The sequence below is a fragment of the Nematostella vectensis genome, chromosome 6, assembly GCF_932526225.1.
Source record: "Nematostella vectensis chromosome 6, jaNemVect1.1, whole genome shotgun sequence".
Taxonomy (NCBI): Eukaryota; Metazoa; Cnidaria; class Anthozoa; order Actiniaria; family Edwardsiidae; genus Nematostella; species Nematostella vectensis.
Genome location: NC_064039.1, coordinates 30,248 through 53,865, shown reverse-complemented (window position 1 = coordinate 53,865; position 23,618 = coordinate 30,248). Strand labels below are relative to the sequence as shown.

General features: G+C 43.9%; 1 protein-coding gene across 1 annotated transcript in view; it reads right to left on the bottom strand.

Annotated features, from left to right (window-relative positions):
• Positions 1-23,618, bottom strand: part of LOC5511466 (elongator complex protein 4) — a 59,495-nt gene that overhangs the window by 34,127 nt on the left and 1,750 nt on the right. Inside the window, exons 4-9 of the mRNA XM_048728520.1 lie at positions 22,980-23,096; positions 17,434-17,567; positions 16,697-16,967; positions 10,458-10,566; positions 9,216-9,322; positions 3,727-3,841 (exon numbers count right to left, since the gene is read on the bottom strand). Coding sequence (XP_048584477.1) covers positions 3,728-3,841; positions 9,216-9,322; positions 10,458-10,566; positions 16,697-16,967; positions 17,434-17,567; positions 22,980-23,096 — 852 coding nt within the window. The 3' untranslated portion in view covers position 3,727. The remainder of the gene's footprint in view (positions 1-3,726; positions 3,842-9,215; positions 9,323-10,457; positions 10,567-16,696; positions 16,968-17,433; positions 17,568-22,979; positions 23,097-23,618) is intronic.

The window sequence follows — 23,618 nt, the reverse complement described above, 5'->3', positions numbered from 1 at the left end:
TAAATAAGCCAGTGTCACGCAAACACGCCCAGTACTACTAGATAAGCAAGTGTCACGCAAACACGCCCCGTTCTACTAAATAAGCCAGTATCACGCAAACACGCCCCGTTCTACTAAATAAGCCAGTGTCACGCAAACACGCCCCGTTCTACTAAATAAGCCAGTATCACGCAAACACGCCCAGTACTACTAGATAAGCAAGTGTCACGCAAACACGCCCCGTTCTACTAAATAAGCCAGTATCACGCAAACACGCCCCGTTCTACTAAATAAGCCAGTGTCACGCAAACACGCCCCGTTCTACTAAATAAGCCAGTATCACGCAAACACGCCCCGTTCTACTAAATAAGCCAGTGTCACGCAAACACGCCCAGTACTACTAGATAAGCAAGTGTCACGCAAACACGCCACGTACTACTAAATACGCCAGTGTCACGCAAACACGCCCGGTACTACTAAATAAGCCAGTGTCACGCAAACACGCCCAGTACTACTAAATAAGCCAGTGTCACGCAAACACGCCCGGTACTACTAAATAAGCCAGTGTCACGCAAACACGCCCAGTACTACTAGATAAGCCAGTGTCACGCAAACACGCCCAGTACTACTAAATAAGCCAGTGTCACGCAAACACGCCCAGTACTACTAAATAAGCCAGTGTCCCGCAAACACGCCCCGTACTACTAAATAAGCCAGTGTCACGCAAACACGCCCCGTACCACTAAATAAGCCAGTGTCACGCAAGCATGCCCCGTACTACTAAATAAGCCAGTGTCACGCAAGCATGCCCCGTACTACTAAATAAGCCAGTGTCACGCAAACACGCCCCGTACCACTAAATAAGCCAGTGTCACGCAAACACGCCCAGTACTACTAGATAAGCAAGTGTCACGCAAACACGCCCCGTACTACTAAATACGCCAGTGTCACGCAAACACGCCCGGTACTACTAAATAAGCCAGTGTCACGCAAACACGCCCAGTACTACTAAATAAGCCAGTGTCACGCAAACACGCCCGGTACTACTAAATAAGCCAGTGTCACGCAAACACGCCCAGTACTACTAGATAAGCCAGTGTCACGCAAACACGCCCAGTACTACTAAATAAGCCAGTGTCACGCAAACACGCCCAGTACTACTAAATAAGCCAGTGTCCCGCAAACACGCCCCGTACTACTAAATAAGCCAGTGTCACGCAAACACGCCCCGTACCACTAAATAAGCCAGTGTCACGCAAGCATGCCCCGTACTACTAAATAAGCCAGTGTCACGCAAGCATGCCCCGTACTACTAAATAAGCCAGTGTCACGCAAACACGCCCCGTACCACTAAATAAGCCAGTGTCACGCAAACACGCCCCGTACTACTAGATAAGCAAGTGTCGCGCAAACACGCTCCGTACTACTAGAAAGGCCAGTGTCAGGCAAACACGCCCCGTTCTACTAAATAAGCCAGTGTCACGGAAACACGCCCAGTACTACTAAATAAGCCAGTGTCACGCAAACACGCCCCGTTCTACTAAATAAGCCAGTGTCACGCAAACACGCCCCGTTCTACTAAAAAAGCCAGTGTCACGGAAACACGCCCAGTACTACTAAATAAGCCAGTGTCACGCAAACACGCCCCGTACTACTAGATAAGCCAGTGTCACGCAAGCATGCCCAGTACTACTAAATAAGCCAGTGTCACGCAAACACGCCCGGTACTACTAAATAAGCCAGTGTCACGCAAACACGCCCAGTACTACTAGATAAGCCAGTGTCACGCAAACACGCCCGGTACTACTAAATAAGCCAGTGTCACGCAAACACGCCCAGTACTACTAGATAAGCCAGTGTCACGCAAACACGCCCAGTACTACTAAATAAGCCAGTGTCACGCAAGCATGCCCCGTACTACTAGATAAGCCAGTGTCCCGCAAACACGCCCCGTACTACTAAATAAGCCAGTGTCACGCAAACACGCCCAGTACTACTAAATAAGCCAGTGTCACGCAAGCATGCCCCGTACTACTAAATAAGCCAGTGTCACGCAAGCATGCCCCGTACTACTAAATAAGCCAGTGTCACGCAAACACGCCCCGTACCACTAAATAAGCCAGTGTCACGCAAACACGCCCCGTACTACTAGATAAGCAAGTGTCGCGCAAACACGCTCCGTACTACTAGAAAGGCCAGTGTCATGCAAACACGCCCCGTACTACTAGATAAGCAAGTGTCACGCAAACACGCCCCGTTCTACTAAATAAGCCAGTATCACGCAAACACGCCCCGTTCTACTAAATAAGCCAGTGTCACGCAAACACGCCCCGTTCTACTAGATAAGCAAGTGTCACGCAAACACGCCCCGTACTACTAGATAAGCAAGTGTCGCGCAAACACGCTCCATACTACTAGAAAGGCCAGTGTCACGCAAACACGCCCCGTACTACTAGATAAGCAAGTGTCACGCAAACACGCCCAGTACCACTAAATAAGCCAGAGTCACGCAAACACGCCCCGTTCTACTAAATAAGCCAGTATCACGCAAACACGCCCCGTTCTACTAAATAAGCCAGTGTCACGCAAACACGCCCCGTTCTACTAAATAAGCCAGTGTCACGCAAACACGCCCCGTTCTACTAAATAAGCCAGTATCACGCAAACACGCCCCGTTCTACTAAATAAGCCAGTGTCACGCAAACACGCCCCGTTCTACTAAATAAGCCAGTGTCACGGAAACACGCCCAGTACTACTAAATAAGCCAATGTCACGCAAACACGCCAAGTAACTACTAAATAAGCCAGTGTCACGCAAACACGCCCAGTACTACTAAATAAGCCAGTATCACGCAAACACGCCCCGTTCTACTAAATAAGCCAGTGTCACGCAAGCATGCCCCGTACTACTAAATAAGCCAGAGTCAGGCAAACACGCCCCGTTCTACTAAATAAGCCAGTGTCAGGCAAACACGCCCCGTTCTACTAAATAAGCCAATGTCACGCAAACACGCCCCGTACTACTAAATAAGCCAGAATCAGGCAAACACGCCCCGTTCTACTAGATAAGCCAGTGTCACGCAAACACGCCCCGTACTACTAAATAAGCCAGTGTCACGCAAACACGCCCCGTACTACTAGATAAGCAAGTGTCACGCAAACACGCCCCGTACTACTAAATAAGCCAGTGTTACGGAAACACGCCCCGTACTACTAAATAAGCCAGTGTCACGCAAGCATGCCCCGTACTACTAGATAAGCCAGTGTCACGCAAGCACGCCCCGTACTACTAAATAAGCCAGTGTCACGCAAACACGCCCCGTACTACTAAATAAGCCAGTGTCACGCAAACACGCCCCGTACTACTCAATAAGCAAGCGTCACGCAAACACGCCCCGTACTACTAGATAAGCCAGTGTCACGCAAACACGCCCCGTACCACTAAATAAGCCATTGTCACGCAAACACGCCCCGTACTACTAAATAAGCCAGTGTCACGCAAACACGCCCCGTACTACTCAATAAGCCAGCGTCACGCAAACACGCCCCGTACTACTAGATAAGCCAGTGTCACGCAAACACGCCCAGTTCTACTAACTGATAGTTCTAAGCACTTCCAAGAAGGCAAAATGTTACTCGGGACCTTAGATTAAGTGTAGGTAAGGCACACGCATACGTTCGTTCTTCTCCTCACATATAATACAAAAATACATTTTAGGTGATGTATGTTCACAATACTCCTGTTACCTTAAAAGTCCAGTCTACTGTTTCCCGTACCGGCCTGACACGAGCCTGACTGGGAGACTGGGTCTTCTTGCTCTCTATTTGCATTGATTGACAGGTCTGGTGGCAAATGGAGCATCTGGAAGAGATAGATGACGTCACTTGCTACTCTACAGTTACGTGACCATAACAAGTCGACTTCCGAGTAAGAACTACTCAAAACTACTTGTGTTTATAGCTTTTAGTCTAATGGCTCACGAGAAGACATTGTTTTATTTCTTCGTGTGCAGCTTTCAGATCGACAGTCAAAAATTGAAAACTTCAAAAAAGAACAATTTCTATTGATTTATACATGCGAAGTATTTCATCTCCTTTATACAAATAACCTCTGTTGGAACAATTAAAATCGTTCTGTGTGAGTGGATGATTGAGGACTTATATGTTTTTGGCAAAAAAGATGACTGCCAATAAAAAAAAATAGTCAAGAGCCAGACAACCAAATAGCATCTTTCCTACTCGCTTCAAATTTAGGAAACATCATAGGGGACAAGTCGTAGAGACAATCCGAAATAATTTGCAAAATATATACCGTATACGTATAAAATCTGACTGTACTCTAATCCTTTAGCAAATCATTGAAGAATAAACCCCCTATTTTTAAAATCTAAAAAATTTTAAAATCAGAAGACTGAAGACAAGGCGACGAAGTATAAGATAAAGAACTTGAGGCTGCTAAATCTAAAGATCGATGCGGAGCGATCGTGTACGATTATATGAAAAGTCACCCTGCGATCGTGTGTAATTATATGGAAACTCACCCTGAGATCGTGTGCAATTATATGGAAACTAACCCTGCGATCGTGTGCAATTATATGGAAACTCACCCTGCAACCGTGTACGATTATATGGAAACTCACCCTGCAATCGTGTACGATTATATGGAAATTCAGGCCAAGTTTAAACGCCGTACTTTCCATGAGCCGTATTCAATGCAAATGAGCCAGATGCATTGTTTTGTCTTCATTTGCATTGAATACGGCTCATGGAAAGTACGACGTTTGTGCAGGGCCTCACTCTATGATCGTGTGCGATTATATGGAAACTCACTCTAGGATAGTGTTCGATTATATATGGAAACAACTTTTTGAAATCGTTCACGATGACCCAGGGCGGTGAACTGATCCCGATTGGTTGGTATCGTACGGTAGAATTTAGCTGCATTCTTTTGCATCGAGTGAGATGATATGGAAACCAGCCTTTTATTCTTGTCATCGCTAGAGACACTTGGTAATGGAACATTTATCACAAAGGCATCTTCCCTTGGTTAGAGGATTTAACGAGGGCTTTTTTTACTCGCGTTTTTTTTTCCGAGAAACACGAGTAAAAAAGGCAGTATATAATACGGTCTTTTAAAAGCGAAGATGCTATTTTTTTCCAAGTTCAAATACTATAAAGATAAAGAAACAAATATAGAAATAATAAAGAAAGAGTCTCCATCGCATCAGTACTCGTCAGGTACATATCAGCACTCGCCAGGTACATATCAACACTCGTCAGGTACATATTAGCACTCGTCAGGTACATATCAGCACTCGTCAGGTACTCGTCAGGTACTTATCAGCACTCGTCAGGTACATATCAGCACTCGTCAGGTACATATTAGCACTCGTCAGGTACATATCAGCACTCGTCAGGTACATATCAGCACTCGTCAGATACATATCAGCACTCGTCAGGTACATATCAGCTTGTTGGGTCCAAAAGATGGTGTTTTGTTTTCGCAGGTTGACAGATATAACGGATTTATTAGAATAGATACTATTGATAATAATTTTGCACGAGTGAGTTTTTCAAAAGCTCAAATTGCACGAGATGTTTGGGGCTTTTGACTCACGAGGCTGGAATTATTTTCAAATTGAACGTCTGATAATCTTTTTTATAATATACACAGCAAAATTTTAAAGAAACATACGCATCATTTGCGTCTCAAAAATGGCCGTGGATTGGAGTAAAAATGTTGAAATATACCAGTCATGGCCCATTTCAGAGTGTGTTTCAAGTCTGGCATTTTTTAGTTTTCTAGTGTTCAATTGTTTGTAAGCCAATCAGCTTCCAGCTATAGTGCACTTAATTAACTAAAAGCTCTGCTTTCAGACATGTGTGTTATAAACCTTTTAGTGGTTGGAAATACAAAGAGATGCATGATTATACAGTATTTAAATTAAAACTAAGTATAGCGTGTATGGCAACTACGTGGAGTACAATTGAGCCGATGTAAACACAGTGAATGGGGAAAAGTTTAAGCCAAAAAAATATGGTGCAATCTTATGGTGACGCTGGGTAAGGTGATTTGCTGGACGACCAAGAATTTCAGTCATTTTAGAGTTACGGCGACTTAATGTTGGCACTGCTTTATTTAATTAAGTAAGATTGCTCATAAGAGATACACAGTCATGAGGTAACATCATCCAAGATGTGCGTAAATTGTTAAAATGCACCAAAAGTAGATATTACGTGCAATCGCGAAAAGAAATGAATACAAAATGAAATCCCGTGAGTACAAAATGAAATCTCGTGAGTACAAAATGAAATCCCGTGAGTACAAAATGAAATCCCGTGAGTACAAAATGAAACATGCCCCGTTATACTTATATGTTTTTGGCAAAAAAGATGACTGCCAATAAAAAAAAAAATAGTCAAGAGCCAGTCAACCTAATAGCATCTTTCCTACTCGCTTCAAATTTAGGAAACATCATAGGGGACAAGTCGTAGAGACAATCCGAAATAATTTGTAAAATATATACCGTATACGTATAAAATCAATCACCTATGACTGTACTCTAATTCTTTAGCAAATCATTGAAGAATAAACCCCCTATTTTTAAAATCTAAAAAAATTTAAAATCAGAAGACTGAAGACAAGGCGACAAAGTATAAGATAAAGAACTTGAGGCTGCTAAATCTAAAGGCTGCTTTCCATATGATCGCAATCGATGCGGAGCGATCGTTTGCGATTATATAGAAACTCACTCTACGTTCGTGTTCGATTATATTTATTTTATTTTATTAGCTTCGCCCTACGATCGTGTACGATTATATGAAAAGTCACCCTACGATCGTGTACGATTATATGAAAAGTCACTCTGCGATCGTGTGTAATTATATGGAAACTCACCCTGAGATCGTGTGCAATTATATGGAAACTAACCCTGCGATCGTGTGCAATTATATGGGAACTCACCCTACGATCGTGTGCAATTATATGGAAACTCACCCTGCAATCGTGTACGATTATATGGAAATTCAGGCCAAGTTTAAACAAGTTTAAACGCCGTACTTTCCATGAGCCGTATTCAATGCAAATTAATGCAAATAAGCCAGATGTATTGTTTTGTCTTCATTTGCATTGAATACGGCTCATGGAAAGTACGACGTTTGTGCAGGGCCTCACTCTATGATCGTGTGCGATTATATGGAAACTCACTCTAGGATAGTGTTCGATTATATATGGAAACAACTTTTTGAAATCGTTCACGATGACCCAGGGCGGTGAACTGATCCCGATTGGTTGGTATCGTACGGTAGAATTGAGCTGCATTCTTTTGCATCGAGTGGGATGATATGGAAACAAGCCTTTTATTCTTGTCATCGCTAGAGACACTTGGTAATGGAACATTTATCACAAAGGCATCTTCCCTTGGTTAGAAGATTTAACGAGGGCTTTTTTTCGGGTTCTTTTCCGAGAAACCCGAGTAAAAAAGGCAGTATATAATACGGTCTTTTAAAAGCGAAGATGCTATTTTTTTCCAAGTTCAAATACTATAAAGATAAAGAAACAAATATAGAAATAATAAAGAAAGAGTCTCCATCGCATCAGTACTCGTCAGGTACATATCAGTACTCGTCAGGTACATATCAGCACGCGTCAGGTACATATCAGTACTCGTCAGGTACATATCAGCACTCGTCAGGTACATATCAGCACTCGTCAGGTACATATCAGCACGCGTCAGGTACATATCAGCACTCGTCAGGTACATATCAGTACTCGTCAGGTACATATCAGCACTCTTCAGGTACATATCAGCACTAGTCACGTACATATCAGCACGCGTCAGGTACATATCAGCACTCATCAGGTACATATCAGCACTCGTCAGGTACATATCAGCACTCATCAGGTACATATCAGCACTCGTCAGGTACGTATCAGCACTCGTCAGGTACATATCAACACTCGTCAGGTACATATTAGCACTCGTCAGGTACATATCAGCACTCGTCAGATACATATCAGTACTCGTCAGGTACATATCAACACTCGTCAGGTACATATTAGCACTCGTCAGGTACATATCAGCACTCGTCAGGTACTCGTCAGGTACATATCAGCACTCGTCAGGTACATATCAGCACTCGTCAGGTACATATTAGCACTCGTCAGGTACATATCAGCACCCGTCAGATACATATCAGCACTCGTCAGGTACATATCAGCTTGTTGGGTCCAAAAGATGGTGTTTTGTTTTCGCAGGTTGACAGATATAACGGATTTATTAGAATAGATACTATTGATAATAATTTTGCACGAGTGAGTTTTTCAAAAGCTTAAATTGCACGAGATGTTTGGGGCTTTTGACTCACGAGGCTGGAATTATTTTCAAATTGAACGTCTGATAATCTTTTTTTATAATATACACAGCAAATTTTTAAAGAAACATACGCATCATTTGCGTCTCAAAAATGGTCGTGGATTGGAGTAAAAATGTTGAAATATACCAGTCATGGTCCATTTGAGAGTGTGTTTCAAGTCTGGCATTTTTTAGTTTTCTAGTGTTCAATTGTTTGTAAGCCAATCAGCTTCCAGTTATAGTGCACTCAATTAACTAAAAGCTCTGCTTTCAGACATGTGTGTTATACAGTATTTAAATTAAAACTAAGTATAGCGTGTATGGCAACTACGTGGAGTACAATTGAGCCGATGTAAACACAGTGAATGGGGAAACGTTTAAGCCAAAAAAATATGGTGCAATCTTATGGTGACGCTGGGTAAGGTGATTTGCTGGACGACCAAGAATTTCAGTCATTTTAGTGTTACGGCGACTTAATGTTGGCACTGCTTTATTTAATTAAGTAAGATTGCTCATAAGAGATACACAGTCATGAGGTAACATCATCCAAGATGTGCGTGAATTGTTAAAATGCACCAAAAGTAGATATTACGTGCAATCGCGAAAAGAAATGAATACAAAATGAAATCCCGTGAGTACAAAATGAAATCTCGTGAGTACAAAATGAAATCCCGTGACTACAAAATGAAATCCCGTGAGTACAAAATGAAATCTCGCGAGTACAAAATGAAATCCCGTGTGCACAAAATGAAATCTTGTGAGCACATAATAAAATCCCGGACGGTAGTACTGTTAGAGTAGGTATTTCTATGGGGGGTCACAACTCTTTGCAGATAAGAAAGGAAAAAGTTATGTCATACGAAAGACAAAGTATTAAAATACCTCTATTGTGAGTTTCTTTCTCCTAAGCTTGAAGGCCAGGTCTAGGGTTGATGGCATATGGCTCATCAGTGAATTCAGACGAGGGAGTCGAATAATGTGAAATAACCCTGAAAGGGTAATCAACATTAAAACACGTGTTATGGAAATAATCTACCTACGCAAAAGCGGTGATATTGGTTCAAGATTTTCTCTATTTAATGCTTACAAAGATCGTAAGAAAATGTCTGCTTAATATGCATCTGTATTACCAGTCTTTGTACACTAGGTAAGCTGATAAAGCATGTCTGTATTACCAATGGTAGTATTGTTACATTGGGTAGGCTGATAAAGCATGTCTGTATTACCAATGGTAGTCTTTGTACAATGGGTAGGCTGATAAAGCATGTCTGTATTACCAATGGTAGTATTGTTACATTGGGTAGGCTGATAAAGCATGTCTGTATTACCAATGGTAGTATTGTTACATTGGGTAGGCTGAAAAGCATGTCTGTATTACCAATGGTAGTATTGTTACATTGGGTAGGCTGATAAAGCATATCTGTATTACCAATGGTAGTATAGTTACATTGGGTAGGCTGATAAAGCATGTCTGTATTACCAATGGTAGTATTGTTACATTGGGTAGGCTGATAAAGCATGTCTGTATTACCAATGGTAGTCTTTGTACAATGGGTAGGCTGATAAAGCATGTCTGTATTACCAATGGTAGTATTGTTACATTGGGTAGGCTGATAAAGCATGTCTGTATTGCCAATGGTAGTATTGTTACATTGGGTAGGCTGAAAAGCATGTCTGTATTACCAATGGTAGTATTGTTACATTGGGTAGGCTGATAAAGCATGTCTGTATTACCAATGGTAGTATTGTTACATTGGGTAAGCTGATAAAGCATGTCTGTATTACCAATGGTAGTATTGTTACATTGGGTAAGCCGATAAAGCATGTCTGTATTACCAATGGTAGTATTGTTACATTGGGTAGGCTGATAAAGCATGTCTGTATTACCAATGGTAGTATTGTTACATTGGGTAGGCTGATAAAGCATGTCTGTATTACCAATGGTAGTATTGTTACATTGGGTAGGCTGATAAAGCATGTCTGTATTACCAATGGTAGTATTGTTACATTGGGTAGGCTGATAAAGCATGTCTGTATTACCAATGGTAGTATTGTTACATTGGGTAGGCTGATAAAGCATGTCTGTAGTTACATTGGGTTGGGAAAAAAGCATGTCTGTATTACCATGGTAGTTTTTGTACACAGGGTTGGTTTCTTTACTAGATCCTGCAAATGATTCCAGGGACACAACAGTATCAGCAAGATGCTCTATTCTCTTTGTAAATCCAGAATCCTATAAAAATACAATTAATATCCCTTAATATCTCTGATTGTGTCTATATATCTTGAATTTATACAAAATAATGCAATTCGAGGTAAGGGGGGGGGTCATTCTTTAAAGGTAGGGGGTCATTCTTGAGGGCGAGGGAACAATCTTGAGAGGGAGGGTGTCATTTTTGAGAGGGAGGGGTTTTTTTTAGAGGGGGCGATTCTTGAAAGGTAGGAGGGTCATTCTTTAAAGGTCTGATTGTGTCTATATATCTTGAATTTATACAAAATAATGTAAGTATTATAGAAAAAAGGGGGACATTCTTGAGAGGAAGAGGGGGTCATTCTTGAGAGGAAGAGGGGGACATTCTTGAGAGGAAGAGGGGGTCATTCTTGAGAAGAAAAGGGGGACATTCTTGAGAAGAAGAGGGGGACATTCTTGAAAGGAAGAGGGGGTCATTCTTGAGAGGAAGAGGGGGTCATTCTTGAGAGGAAGAAGGGGACATTCTTGAGAAGAAAAGGGGGACATTCTTGAGAAGAAGAGGGGGACATTCTTGAGAGGAAGAGGGGGTCATTCTTGAGAAGAAGAGGGGGTCATTCTTGAGAGGAAGAGGGGGTCATTCTTGAGAGGAAGAGGGGGTCATTCTTGAGAAGAAAAGGGGGACATTCTTGAGAAGAAGAGGGGGACATTCTTGAAAGGAAGAGGGGGTCATTCTTGAGAGGAAGAGGGGGTCATTCTTGAGAGGAAGAGGGGGTCATTCTTTAAAGGAAGAGGGGGTCATTCTTGAGAGGAAGAGGGGGACATTCTTGAGAGGAAGAGGGGGACATTCTTGAGAAGAAAAGGGGGACATTCTTGAGAGGAAGAGGGGGACATTCTTGAAAGGAAGAGGGGGTCATTCTTTAAAGGAAGAGGGGGTCATTCTTGAAAGGAAGAGGGGGTCATTCTTGAGAGGAAGAGGGGGTCATTCTTGAAAGGAAGAGGGGGGCATTCTTGAAAGGAAGAGGGGGCATTCTTGAAAGGAAGAGGGGGACATTCTTGAGAGGAAGAGGGGGACATTTTTGAGAGGAAGAGGGGGACATTCTTGAGAGGAAGAGGGGGACATTCTTGAGAGAAAGAAGGGGACATTCTTGAGAGGAAGAGGGGGACATTCTTGAAAGGAAGAGGGGGGCATTCTTGAAAGGAAGAGGGGGCATTCTTGAAAGGAAGAGGGGGACATTCTTGAGAGGAAGAGGGGTCATTCTTGAGAGGAAGAGGGGGGACATTCTTGAGAGGAAGAAGGGGACATTCTTGAGGGGAAGAGGGGGACATTCTTGAAAGAATGAAGGGGCCATTTTTGAGAGGAAAAGTGGGTCATTCTTGAGAGGAAGAGGGGGACATTGTTGAGAGGAAGAGGGGGACATTCTTGAGAGGAAGAGGGGGACATTATTGAGAGGAAGAGGGGGGACATTCTTGAGAGGAAGAGGGGGACATTCTTCAGAGGAAGAGGGGGACATTCTTGACAGGAAGAGGGGGTCATTCTTGAGAGGAAGAGGGGGTCATTCTTGAGAGGAAGAGGGGGACATTCTTGAGAGGAAGAGGGGGTCATTCTTGAGAGGAAGAGGGGGACATTCTTGAGAGGAAGAGGGGGGACATTCTTGAAAGGAAGAAGGGGACATTCTTGAGGGGAAGAGGGGGACATTCTTGAAAGGATGAAGGGGCCATTTTTGAGAGGAAAAGTGGGTCATTCTTGAGAGGAAGAGGGGGACATTCTTGAGAGGAAGAGGGGGACATTCTTGAGAGGAAGAGGGGGACATCCTTGAGAGGAAGAGGGGAGGGGGACATTCTAGAGAGGAAGAGGGGGTCATTCTTCAGAGGAAGAGGGGGACATTCTTGACAGGAAGAGGGGGTCATTCTTGAGAGGAAGAGGGGGTCATTCTTGAGAGGAAGAGGGGGACATTCTTGAGAGGAAGAGGGGGTCATTCTTGAGAGGAAGAGGGGGACATTCTTGAGAGGAAGAGGGGGACAATCTTGAGAGGAAGAGGGGGACATTCTTGAGAGGAAGAGGGGGTCATTCTTGAGAGGAAGAGGGGGACATTATTGAGAGGAAGAGTGGGTCATTCTTGAGAGGAAGAGGGGGTCATTCTTGAGAGGAAGAGGGGGACATTGTTGAGAGGAAGAGGGGGTCATTCTTGAGAGGAAGAGGGGGACATTCTTGAGAGGAAGAGGGGGACATTCTTGAGAGAAAGAGGGGGACATTCTTGAGAGGAAGAGGGGGTCATTCTTGAGAGGAAGAGGGGGACATTATTGAGAGGAAGAGGGGGTCATTCTTGAGAGGAAGAGGGGGTCATTCTTGAGAGGAAGAGGGGGTCATTCTTGAGAGGAAGAGGGGGACATTGTTGAGAGGAAGAGGGGGTCATTCTTGAGAGGAAGAGGGGGACATTATTGAGAGGAAGAGGGGGTCATTCTTGAGAGGAAGAGGGGGTCATTCTTGAGAGGAAGAGGGGGTCATTCTTGAGAGGAAGAGGGGGACATTGTTGAGAGGAAGAGGGGGTCATTCTTGAGAGGAAGAGGGGGACATTCTTGAGAGGAAGAGGGGGACATTGTTGAGAGGAAGAGGGGGTCATTCTTAAGAGGAAAAGGGGGGACATTCTTGAGAGGAAGAAGGGGACATTCTTGAGAAGAAGAGGGGGACATTCTTGAAAGGAAGAAGGGGACATTCTTGAGAGGAAGAGGGGGACATTCTTGAAAGGAAGAGGGGGACATTCTTGAGAGGAAGAGGGGGACATTCTTGAGAGGAAGAGGGGGACATTCTTAAGAGGAAGAGGGGGACATTCTTGAGAGGAAGAGGGGGTCATTCTTGAAAGGAAGAAGGGGACATTCTTGAGAGGAAGAGGGGGTCATTCTTGAGAGGAAGAGGGGGACATTCTTGAGAGGAAGAGGGGGACATTCTTGAGAGGAAGAGGGGGACATTCTTGAGAGGACAAGGGGGACATTCTTGAGAGGAAGAGGGGGACATTCTTGAGAGGAAGAAGGGGACATTCTTGAGAGGAAGAGGGGGACATTCTTGAGAGGAAGAGGGGGACATTCTTGAGAGGAAGAGGGGGACATTCTTGAAAGGAAGAAGGGGACATTCTTGAGAGGAAGAGGGGGTCATTCTTGAGAGGAAGAGGGGGACATTCTTGAGAGGAAGAGGGGGACATTCTTGAGAGGAAGAGGGGGACATTCTTGAGAGGAAGAGGGGGACATTCTTGAGAGGAAGAGGGGGACATTCTTGAGAGGAAGAGGGGGACATTCTTGAGAGGAAGAGGGGGACATTCTTGAGAGGAAGAGGGGGACATTCTTGAGAGGAAGAGGGGGACATTCTTGAGAGGAAGAGGGGGACATTCTTGAGAGGAAGAGGGGGAAATTCTTGAGAGGAAGAGGGGGTCATTCTTGAGAGGAAGAAGGGGACATTCTTGAGAGGAAGAGGGGGACATTCTTGAGAGGAAGAGGGGGACATTCTTGAGAGGAAGAGGGGGACATTCTTGAAAGGAAGAAGGGGACATTCTTGAGAGGAAGAGGGGGTCATTCTTGAGAGGAAGAGGGGGACATTCTTGAGAGGAAGAGGGGGACATTCTTGAGAGGAAGAGGGGGACATTCTTGAGAGGAAGAGGGGGACATTCTTGAGAGGAAGAGGGGGACATTCTTGAGAGGAAGAGGGGGACATTCTTGAGAGGAAGAGGGGGACATTCTTGAGAGGAAGAGGGGGACATTGTTGAGAGGAAGAGGGGGTCATTCTTGAGAGGAAGAGGGGGACATTCTTGAGAGGAAGAGGGGGACATTCTTGAGAGGAAGAGGGGGTCATTCTTAAGAGGAAAAGGGGGGACATTCTTGAGAGGAAGAGGGGGACATTCTTGAGAGGAAGAGGGGGACATTCTTGAGAGGAGGAGGGGGACATTCTTGAGAGGAAGAGGGGGACATTCTTGAGAGGAAGAGGGGGACATTCTTGAGAGGAAGAGGGGGACATTCTTGAGAGGAAGAGGGGGACATTCTTGAGAGGAAGAAGGGGACATTCTTGAGAGGAAGAGGGGGACATTCTTGAAAGGAAGAACGGGACATTCTTGAGAGGAAGAGGGGGTCATTCTTGAGAGGAAGAGGGGGACATTCTTGAGAGGAAGAGGGGGACATTCTTGAGAGGAAGAGGGGGTCATTCTTGAGAGGAAGAGGGGGACATTGTTGAGAGGAAGAGGGGGTCATTCTTGAGAGGAAGAGGGGGACATTCTTGAGAGGAAGAGGGGGACATTCTTGAGAGGAAGAGGGGGTCATTCTTAAGAGGAAAAGGGGGGACATTCTTGAGAGGAAGAGGGGGACATTCTTGAGAGGAAGAGGGGGACATTCTTGAGAGGAAGAGGGGGACATTCTTGAAAGGAAGAGGGGGTCATTCTTGAGAGGAAGAGGGGGACATTCTTGAGAGGAAGAGGGGGACATTCTTGAGAGGAAGAAGGGGACATTCTTGAGAGGAAGAGGGGGAAATTCTTGAGAGGAAGAGGGAGACATTCTTAAGAGGAAGAATGGGACATTTTTGAGAGGAAGAGGGGGACATTCTTGAAAGGATGAAGGGGCCATTTTTGAGAGGAAGAGGGGGTCATTCTTGAGAGGAAGAGGGGGACATTCTTGAGAGGAAGAGGGGGACATTGTTGAGAAGAAGAGGGGGACATTCTTGAGAGGAAGAGGGGGACATTCTTGACAGGAAGAGGCGGTCATTCTTGAGAGGAAGAGGGGGTCATTCTTCAGAGGAAGAGGGGGACATTCTTGAGAGGAAGAGGGGGACATTGTTGAGAAGAAGAGGGGGACATTCTTGAGAGGAAGAGGCGGTCATTCTTGACAGGAAGAGGGGGTCATTCTTCAGAGGAAGAGGGGGACATTCTTGACAGGAAGAGGCGGTCATTCTTGAGAGGAAGAGGGGGTCATTCTTGAGAGGAAGAGGGGACATTCTTGAGAGGAAGAGGGGGACATTCTTGAGAGGAAGAAGGGGATATTCTTGAGAGGAAAAGGGAGACATTCTTGAGAGGAAGAGGGGGTCATTCTTGACGGGAAGAGGGGGACATTCTTGAGAGGAAGAGGGGGACATTCTTGAGAGGAAGAGGGGGACATTCTTGAGAGGAAGAAGGGGACATTCTTGAGAGGAAGAGGGGGACATTCTTGATAGGAAGAGGGGGACATTTTTGAGAGGAAGAGGGGGTCATTCTTGAGAGGAAGAGGGGGGGACATTCTTGAGAGGAAGAAGGGGACATTCTTGAGAGGAAGAGGGGGACATTCTTGAAAGGAAAAAGGGGACATTCTTGAGAGGAAGAAGGGGACATTCTTGAGAGGAAGAGGGGGTCATTCTTGAGAGGAAGAGGGGGACATTTTTGAGAGGAAGAGGGGGACATTTTTGAAAGGAAGAGGGGGACATTTTTGAAAGGAAGAAGGGGACATTCTTGAGAGGAAGAGGGGGACATTCTTGAGAGGAAGAGGGGGACATTCTTGAGAGGAAGAGGGGGTCATTCTTGAGAGGAAGAGGGGGGACATTCTTGAGAGGAAGAAGGGGACATTCTTGAGAGGAAGAGGGGGTCATTCTTGAAGGGAAGAGGGGGGCATTCTTGAGAGGAAGAGGGGGACATTCTTGAGAGGAAGAGGGGGTCATTCTTGAGAGGAACAAGGGGACATTCTTGAGAGGAAGAGGGGGACATTCTTGAGAGGAAGAGGGGGTCATTCTTGAGAGGAAGAGGGGGGACATTCTTGAGAGGAAGAAGGGGACATTCTTGAGAGGAAGAGGGGGACATTCTTGAGAGGAATAAGGGGACATTCTTGAGAGGAAGAGGGGGACATTCTTGAGAGGAAGAGGGGGTCATTCTTGAGAGGAAGAGGGGGACATTCTTGAGAGGAAGAGGGGGACATTCTTGAGAGGAAGAGGGGGAAATTCTTGAGAGGAAGAGGGGGTCATTCTTGAGAGGAAGAGGGGGTCATTTTTGAGAGGAAGAGGGGGTCATTCTTGAGAGGAAGAGGGGGACATTCTTGAGATGGAAGGGGCAATTCTTGAAACGGAGTTGCCATTCTAGAGAGGGGGTGTCTGGGGGTTTCTCGCTACTCTCTATACTACACATACCAGCAATTAGAAAGCACCACAGGCAAACTGCCCTTTTATATCACTAACCTGGAATATATGTGTTGGCATGGTTACCATGCATACAGCTAATGACGATCGCAGCTGAGCTCTTAAACAATAAAGAAATCTTGGTAGCCCTGTGGTGAAGTCTGTGGCAGAGCAAGCCTCGCCCCATAGCTGAGAGCCAAGTCCATGTAAGGCAAGTCTTAGGATGGATTTCTGTTGCTGTTGCTTGTGTGTTGTTGAGTAACCACCTTGGCAGATTGTCTGTTTTAAGGAGGAGATGAGTTTCTCATAAAGAGGACTTCTATCCATTGACCTACAAGGGAATCAAATCAAGAAAGAAATGTTCAAATCAACAAAACAAAGTTTCAACCAAATCCCATATATTTCTTAATCTGTTTGAGCTTGGGTGTGCCAGTAAATATTAAATCTAATGCCCTGACAACTAAGAACCCCATCCATCAATTCAGCAAACTTGAAGGATATCTGTGAATCTTGTTCAGCCTTTTATGTACTGTTTAATGAACTAGCTATTGTCTTTTACTTGCTGATCACAGGGGCAATAGTTGCCATTCAGCTATCTGTATCCTATACAGTGTGATTCCTGTACAGCCCATTATGAGCTTCAGATGGGGTTATTCCAATAATCTCACACTATATATATTATTTACTCTGTTGATGCTAAGATTCTAGTTTCTCACTTCATGAAGATTAAACGAACTATCATCAATTATATTATTAATATTATTTATCAAAAGCTTCATTTTATACATAATCCTAACCTTCCACACTGAATGCCTTCACTCCATTCACTTGTAGCATCAAAAGTAGTGATGGGTAGCCTGTGTACTCTTGGCTCTTCCATTACTCTTGTGAGGTCAAAGTAATGACTAAAATTAGAATATGCCAAAGATGACTGAAAGGGAAAAAAACAAACAATTAATATGTGCTTACTCGATCCATTGATATGATAGAGGATTGATAAAAAAAAATACACACGTTCTTTAGATTGCCTAATTTCAAAAGTCTGATATTAGTCCTCTCTGGAAATCTTGCCTAGAGCATCTTGCATAGACCATATGTCTACACCATCTTGCATAAACCATCTGCCTAGAGCATCTTGCATAGACCATCTGCATAGACCATCTTGCATAGATCATCTTGCATAGACCACCTTGCATAGAACATCTTGCATAGACCATCTGCCTAGAGCATCTTGCATAGACCATCTGCATAGACCATCTTGCATAGATCATCTTGCATAGACCACCTTGCATAGAACATCTTGCATAGACCATCTGCCTAGAGCATCTTGCATCTTGTAAAATTTTCCAAATTAATACATACTATGTATTAATTGGCGGTTCCCCAGTGTCCATACACAATTTTAAGTCACAATTTGCTCTCTGCCTCCAGTTTTGCGACCTCGAAACATCCCGTTAATAAGAATCGTAGTTTCAAAAGTAGAACATTGTTCCATTCGTTGATGAAATAAGAAAAAATGTGCCGGTTTTGGATATTTTTTTCTCGCCGTTATACGCAAAATACACAAAATAGTAAACAGTCTGTGTAGGACTAAGGTTGCAGTTTACTCTTATACGTTGCAGCAGCTCGAAGCAACATTCAACGCAACTCAGGACAATGTCCTAGGGGCTCAGCAGGTCAACGCTCAGGGCAACGCTCAACACCTTAGGGCAACGCTCACAAGAGTGTTACGCAAATAGGCACCAACTCCGTGCACATAGCCATTTTGCATAGACCATCTGCATAGACCATCTGCCTAGAAGATCTTCCATAGACCATCTTGCATAGACCATCTGCCTGAAGCATCTTGCAGAGATCATCTGCCTAGACCATCTGCCTAGACCATCTTGCATGGACCTTTTTGCCTAGACCATCTTGCATTGACCATCATGCATGGACCATCTTGCATAGACCATCTTGCATGGACCATCTTGCATAGACCATCTTGCATGGACCATCTTGCATAGGCCATCTTGCATGGACCATCTTGCATAGGCCATCTTGCATGGACCATCTTGCATGGACCATCTTGCAAAAGCCATCTTGCAAAAGCCATCTTGTATAGACCATCCTGCATAGACCATCCTGCATAAGCCATCTTGCATGGACCATCTTGCATAGGCCATCTTGCATAGACCATCTTGCATAGACCATCTTGCATAGGCAGTCTTGCCTAGACAATCTTGCATGGACCTTTTTGCCTAGACCATCTTGCATGGACCTTTTTGCATAGGCCATCTTGCATGGACCTTTTTGCCTAGACCATCTTGCATGGACCTTTTTGTATAGGCCATCTTGCATTGACCTTTTTGCCTAAACCATTTTGCATTGACCATCTTACATGGACCATCTTGCATAGACCATCTTGCATAGGCCATCTTGCATGCACCATCTTGCATAGGCCATCTTGCATGGACCATCTTGCATAGGCCATCTTACATGGACAATCTTGCATGGACCATCCTGCATAGGCCATCTTGCATGGACCATCTTGCATAGACCATCTTGCATAGGCCATCTTGCATAGACCATCTTGCATGGACCATCTTGCATGGACCATCTTGCATGGACCATCTTGCATAGACAATCTTGCATGGACCATCTTGTATAGACCATCTTGCATAGGCCGTCTTGCCTAGACAATCTTGCATGGACCTTTTTGCCTAGACCATCTTGCATGTACCTTTTTGCATAGGCCATCTTGCATGGACCTTTTTGCCTAAACCATCTTGCATTGACCATCTTACATGGACCATCTTGCATAGACCATCTTGCATAGGCCATCTTGCATGGACCATCTTGCATAGGCCATCTTGCATGGACCATCTTGCATAGGCCATCTTACATGGACAATCTTGCATGGACCATCCTGCATAGGCCATCTTGCATGGACCATCTTGCATAGACCATCTTGCATAGGCCATCTTGCATAGACCATCTTGCATGGACCATCTTGCATGGACCATCTTGCATGGACCATCTTGCATAGACAATCTTGCATGGACCATCTTGCATAGGCCATCTTGCATGGACCATCCTGCATAGGCCATCTTGCATAGACCATCTTGCATAGACCATCTTGCATGGACCATCTTGCATAGGCCATCTTGCATGGACCATCTTGCATAGGCCATCTTGCATGGACCATCTTGCATAGACCATCTTGCATGGACCATCTTGCATGGACCATCTTGCATAGAACATCTTGCATGGACCATCTTGCATAGGCCATCTTGCATGGAACATCTTGCATAGGCCATCATGCATAGACCATCTTGCATGGATCATCTTGCATGGACCATCTTGGATAGAACATCTTGCATGGACCATCTTGCATAGACCATCTTGCATAGGCCATCTTGCAAGGAACATCTTGCATAGGCCATCATGCATAGACCATCTTGCATGGACCATCTTGCATAGGCCATCTTGGATAGAACATCTTGCATGGACCATCTTGCATAGGCCATCTTGCATAGACCATCTTGCATGGACCATCTTGCATAGACCATCTTGCATAGACCATCTTGCATGGACCATCTTGCATAGGCCATCTTGCATGGACCATCTTGCATAGACCATCTTGCATGGACCATCTTGCATAGGCCATCTTGTATGGACCATCTTGCATAGACCATCTTGCATAGGCCATCTTGCATGGACCATCTTTCATAGACCATCTTGCATAGACCATCTTGCCTAGACCATCTTGCATGGACCATCTTGCATAGGCCATCTTGTATAGACCATCTTGCATGGACCATCTTGCATGAACCATCTTGCATGGACCATCTTGCATAGACCATCTTGCATAGGCCATCTTGCATGGACCATCTTGCATAGACCATCTTGCATGGACCATCTTGCATAGGCCATCTTGCATAGACCATCTTGCATGGACCATCTTGCATGGACCATCTTGCATAGGCCATCTTGCATAGGCCATCTTGCATGGACGATCTTGAATAGACCATCTTGCATGGATCATCTTGCAAAAGTCATATTGCATAGATCATCTTGCATAGACATTTTTGCATAGACCATCTTGCATAGGCCATCTTGCATAGGCCATCTTGCATGGACCATCTTGAATAGACCATCTTGCATGGATCATCTTGCAAAAGTCATATTGCATAGACCATCTTGCATAGACATTTTTGCATAGACCATCTTGCATGGACCATCTTGCATGGACCATCTTGCATAAGCCATCTTGCATAGACCATCTTGCATAGACCATCTTGCATAGACCATCTTGCATAGGCCATCTTGCATAGACCATCTTGCATGGACCATCTTGCATAGACCATCTTGCATGGACCATCTTGCATAGACCATCTTGCATGGACCATCTTGCATAGGCCATCTTGCATAGACCATCTTGCATGGACCATCTTGCATAGACCATCTTGCATGGACCATCTTGCATAGGCAATCTTGCATAGACCATCTTGCATGGACCATCTTGCATGGACCATCTTGCATAGGCCATCTTGCATGGACCATCTTGCATGGACCATCTTGCATAGGCCATCTTGCATAGACCATCTTGCATGGACCATCTTGCATAGACCATCTTGCATAGACCATCTTGCATGGACCATCTTGCATAGACCATCTTGCATGGACCATCTTGCATAGGCAATCTTGCATGGACCATCTTGCATAGGCCATCTTACATGGACAATCTTGCATGGACCATCCTGCATAGGCCATCTTGCATGGACCATCTTGCATAGACCATCTTGCATAGGCCATCTTGCATAGACCATCTTGCATGGACCATCTTGCATGGACCATTTTGCATGGACCATCTTGCATAGACAATCTTGCATGGACCATCTTGCATAGGCAATCTTGCATAGACCATCTTGCATAGGCCATCTTGCATAGACCATCTTGCGTGGACCATCTTGCATAGACCATCTTGCATGGACCATCTTGCATAGGCAATCTTGCATAGACCATCTTGCATGGACCATAGCTTGCAGTGCTGCCTAAGTCTTCTGTAAAACAGTTCATTCAATGGCATGGTGTATATATTGCTCATTAGACATAAACTAATGTCTGCCTGCCTTGTTATGAAAATCCCCTTAATTCACATATCTGTCTCTCGAGTAATTGGTCTGTCTGTATTTATCAGATATTAGGCACTAATGTATGTTATGTATCTATCAAATTATCATTAACTAGAGGGTACCCGTGAAACATTCACATTTATAATTCATGAAAGACATTATCCCCCTATGTTTTTTTCCAAAAGCAAGTTTCATTATAAATTATATATATTTTATTCCATAAGAAATTTTATATGCTACAGTATAAAAAAAACTATGCCCAAAATATTTTTATTACTTTTCTCTGCTTAATAAATGTTTTTCCAACATGTTTGAATTGGCATTGAAAAGCATGAATCCTTGCTTCATGGGTACGGTCTTGGTGGTGGGTTCGATACTATTTTCTGTGAAAAGTAATATGAAGGTACATATGTGGCTTTATGTATGATCAGCTAATCTTGAGATTTGTTTTGTCGTATTAAGTAAAGTCATTTACGAAAAAAACATGGACTGGCAGGATACCAAAACTGAATCTAACAACAAATGGAAGATGAAAGTGGTTTAGAATCAGTTTTTACTCTATAGTTTAATCTAATATTTAAGCATTTAATAATTGATATTATTGTTGCAGTTTTAAAACTTCTTGATTGTTTTACAAAATGCATGCGCTTGATGGCTTTCAACATGTCGTGCCAGACACAAACAAAAGTTTTCAAAAAAGTGATATCCTGTCAACATTGTACTTTACTTTTTTTTCGCCTGGACATTAATTGTGATTTGTTTCAAAACTACAAAGTTCTGGAGTGTCAATAGTGCTTTTGGCTGAGAGTTAGAAATGCTTTTCGGGTCTCTGTGGAGAGCTTCAAAATGGCACATTTGCCAGTGCCTTCTCTTGCTAAGATAAATTGTTGAATTGCAGCTTCTCTTTGCCTGATCATTTCAAAGTGGAAACTTTCCCGGTAACCCCTATTAGCTAGGGATTGTCATTGTGGTTCTCAAGTTTTCTAGTTCCTTCTTTTCTCTGTGAAAGATGCCACACACCCTCTCCTCAGGGTTTTAGATATAAGATGTGTGTCTATGTTTATTAAATTATCACTTATGTCTGTCTGTGTCTATCAAATTAGCACTTATGTCTGACTGTTGTGTATATGAGATAATTAAATACCTGTCCATGCATGCATCAATTGGAAAAAAAGTGTGTTTGTCCCCCAGTCTCACTTTTTTTATGTACGCTAATATGGTACTACCTGTACTTTTGGCAATTGCTGATATCTCCATGCAATCTTCATGGACTCCTCTTGTCTGCCAGGTGTTGATAGTCCAGGTTCCGAATCATTCTCTTCATTCATAGGATAGGGAAGGTCCTGAAAACAGTGAGAAAAATATAAAAAATAACTTAATAAAAATAACATTGCATTTAAATTATCCTTTTAAAGTAAGTAGGATCAATCCCTTTGACTTTACTTACTGGTCAATAACCCTGCAAACAAAAATTTTTTTGTGGTTATTCTTTGAATATGTGTGCCCTTGTTAATGTTTTGGTGGTTGTTTCATCATTGTGTTTAGAGCATTCACAGCTTCCTCCACCTGGGTACACCACTGGGGAACAAGTCTTGAGTATGGTAAAGGACTCTATGGATCCCCCTAGGTACACCACTGGGGAACAAGTCTTGAGTATGGTAAAGGACTCTATGGATCCCCCTAGGTACACCACTGGGGAACAAGTCTTGAGTATGGTAAAGGACTCTATGGATCCCCCTGGGTACACCACTGGGGAACAAGTCTTGAGTAAGGTAAAGGCCTCTATGGATCCCCCTGGGTACACCACTGGGGAACAAGTCTTGAGTATGGTAAAGGACTCTATGGATCCCCCTGGGTACACCACT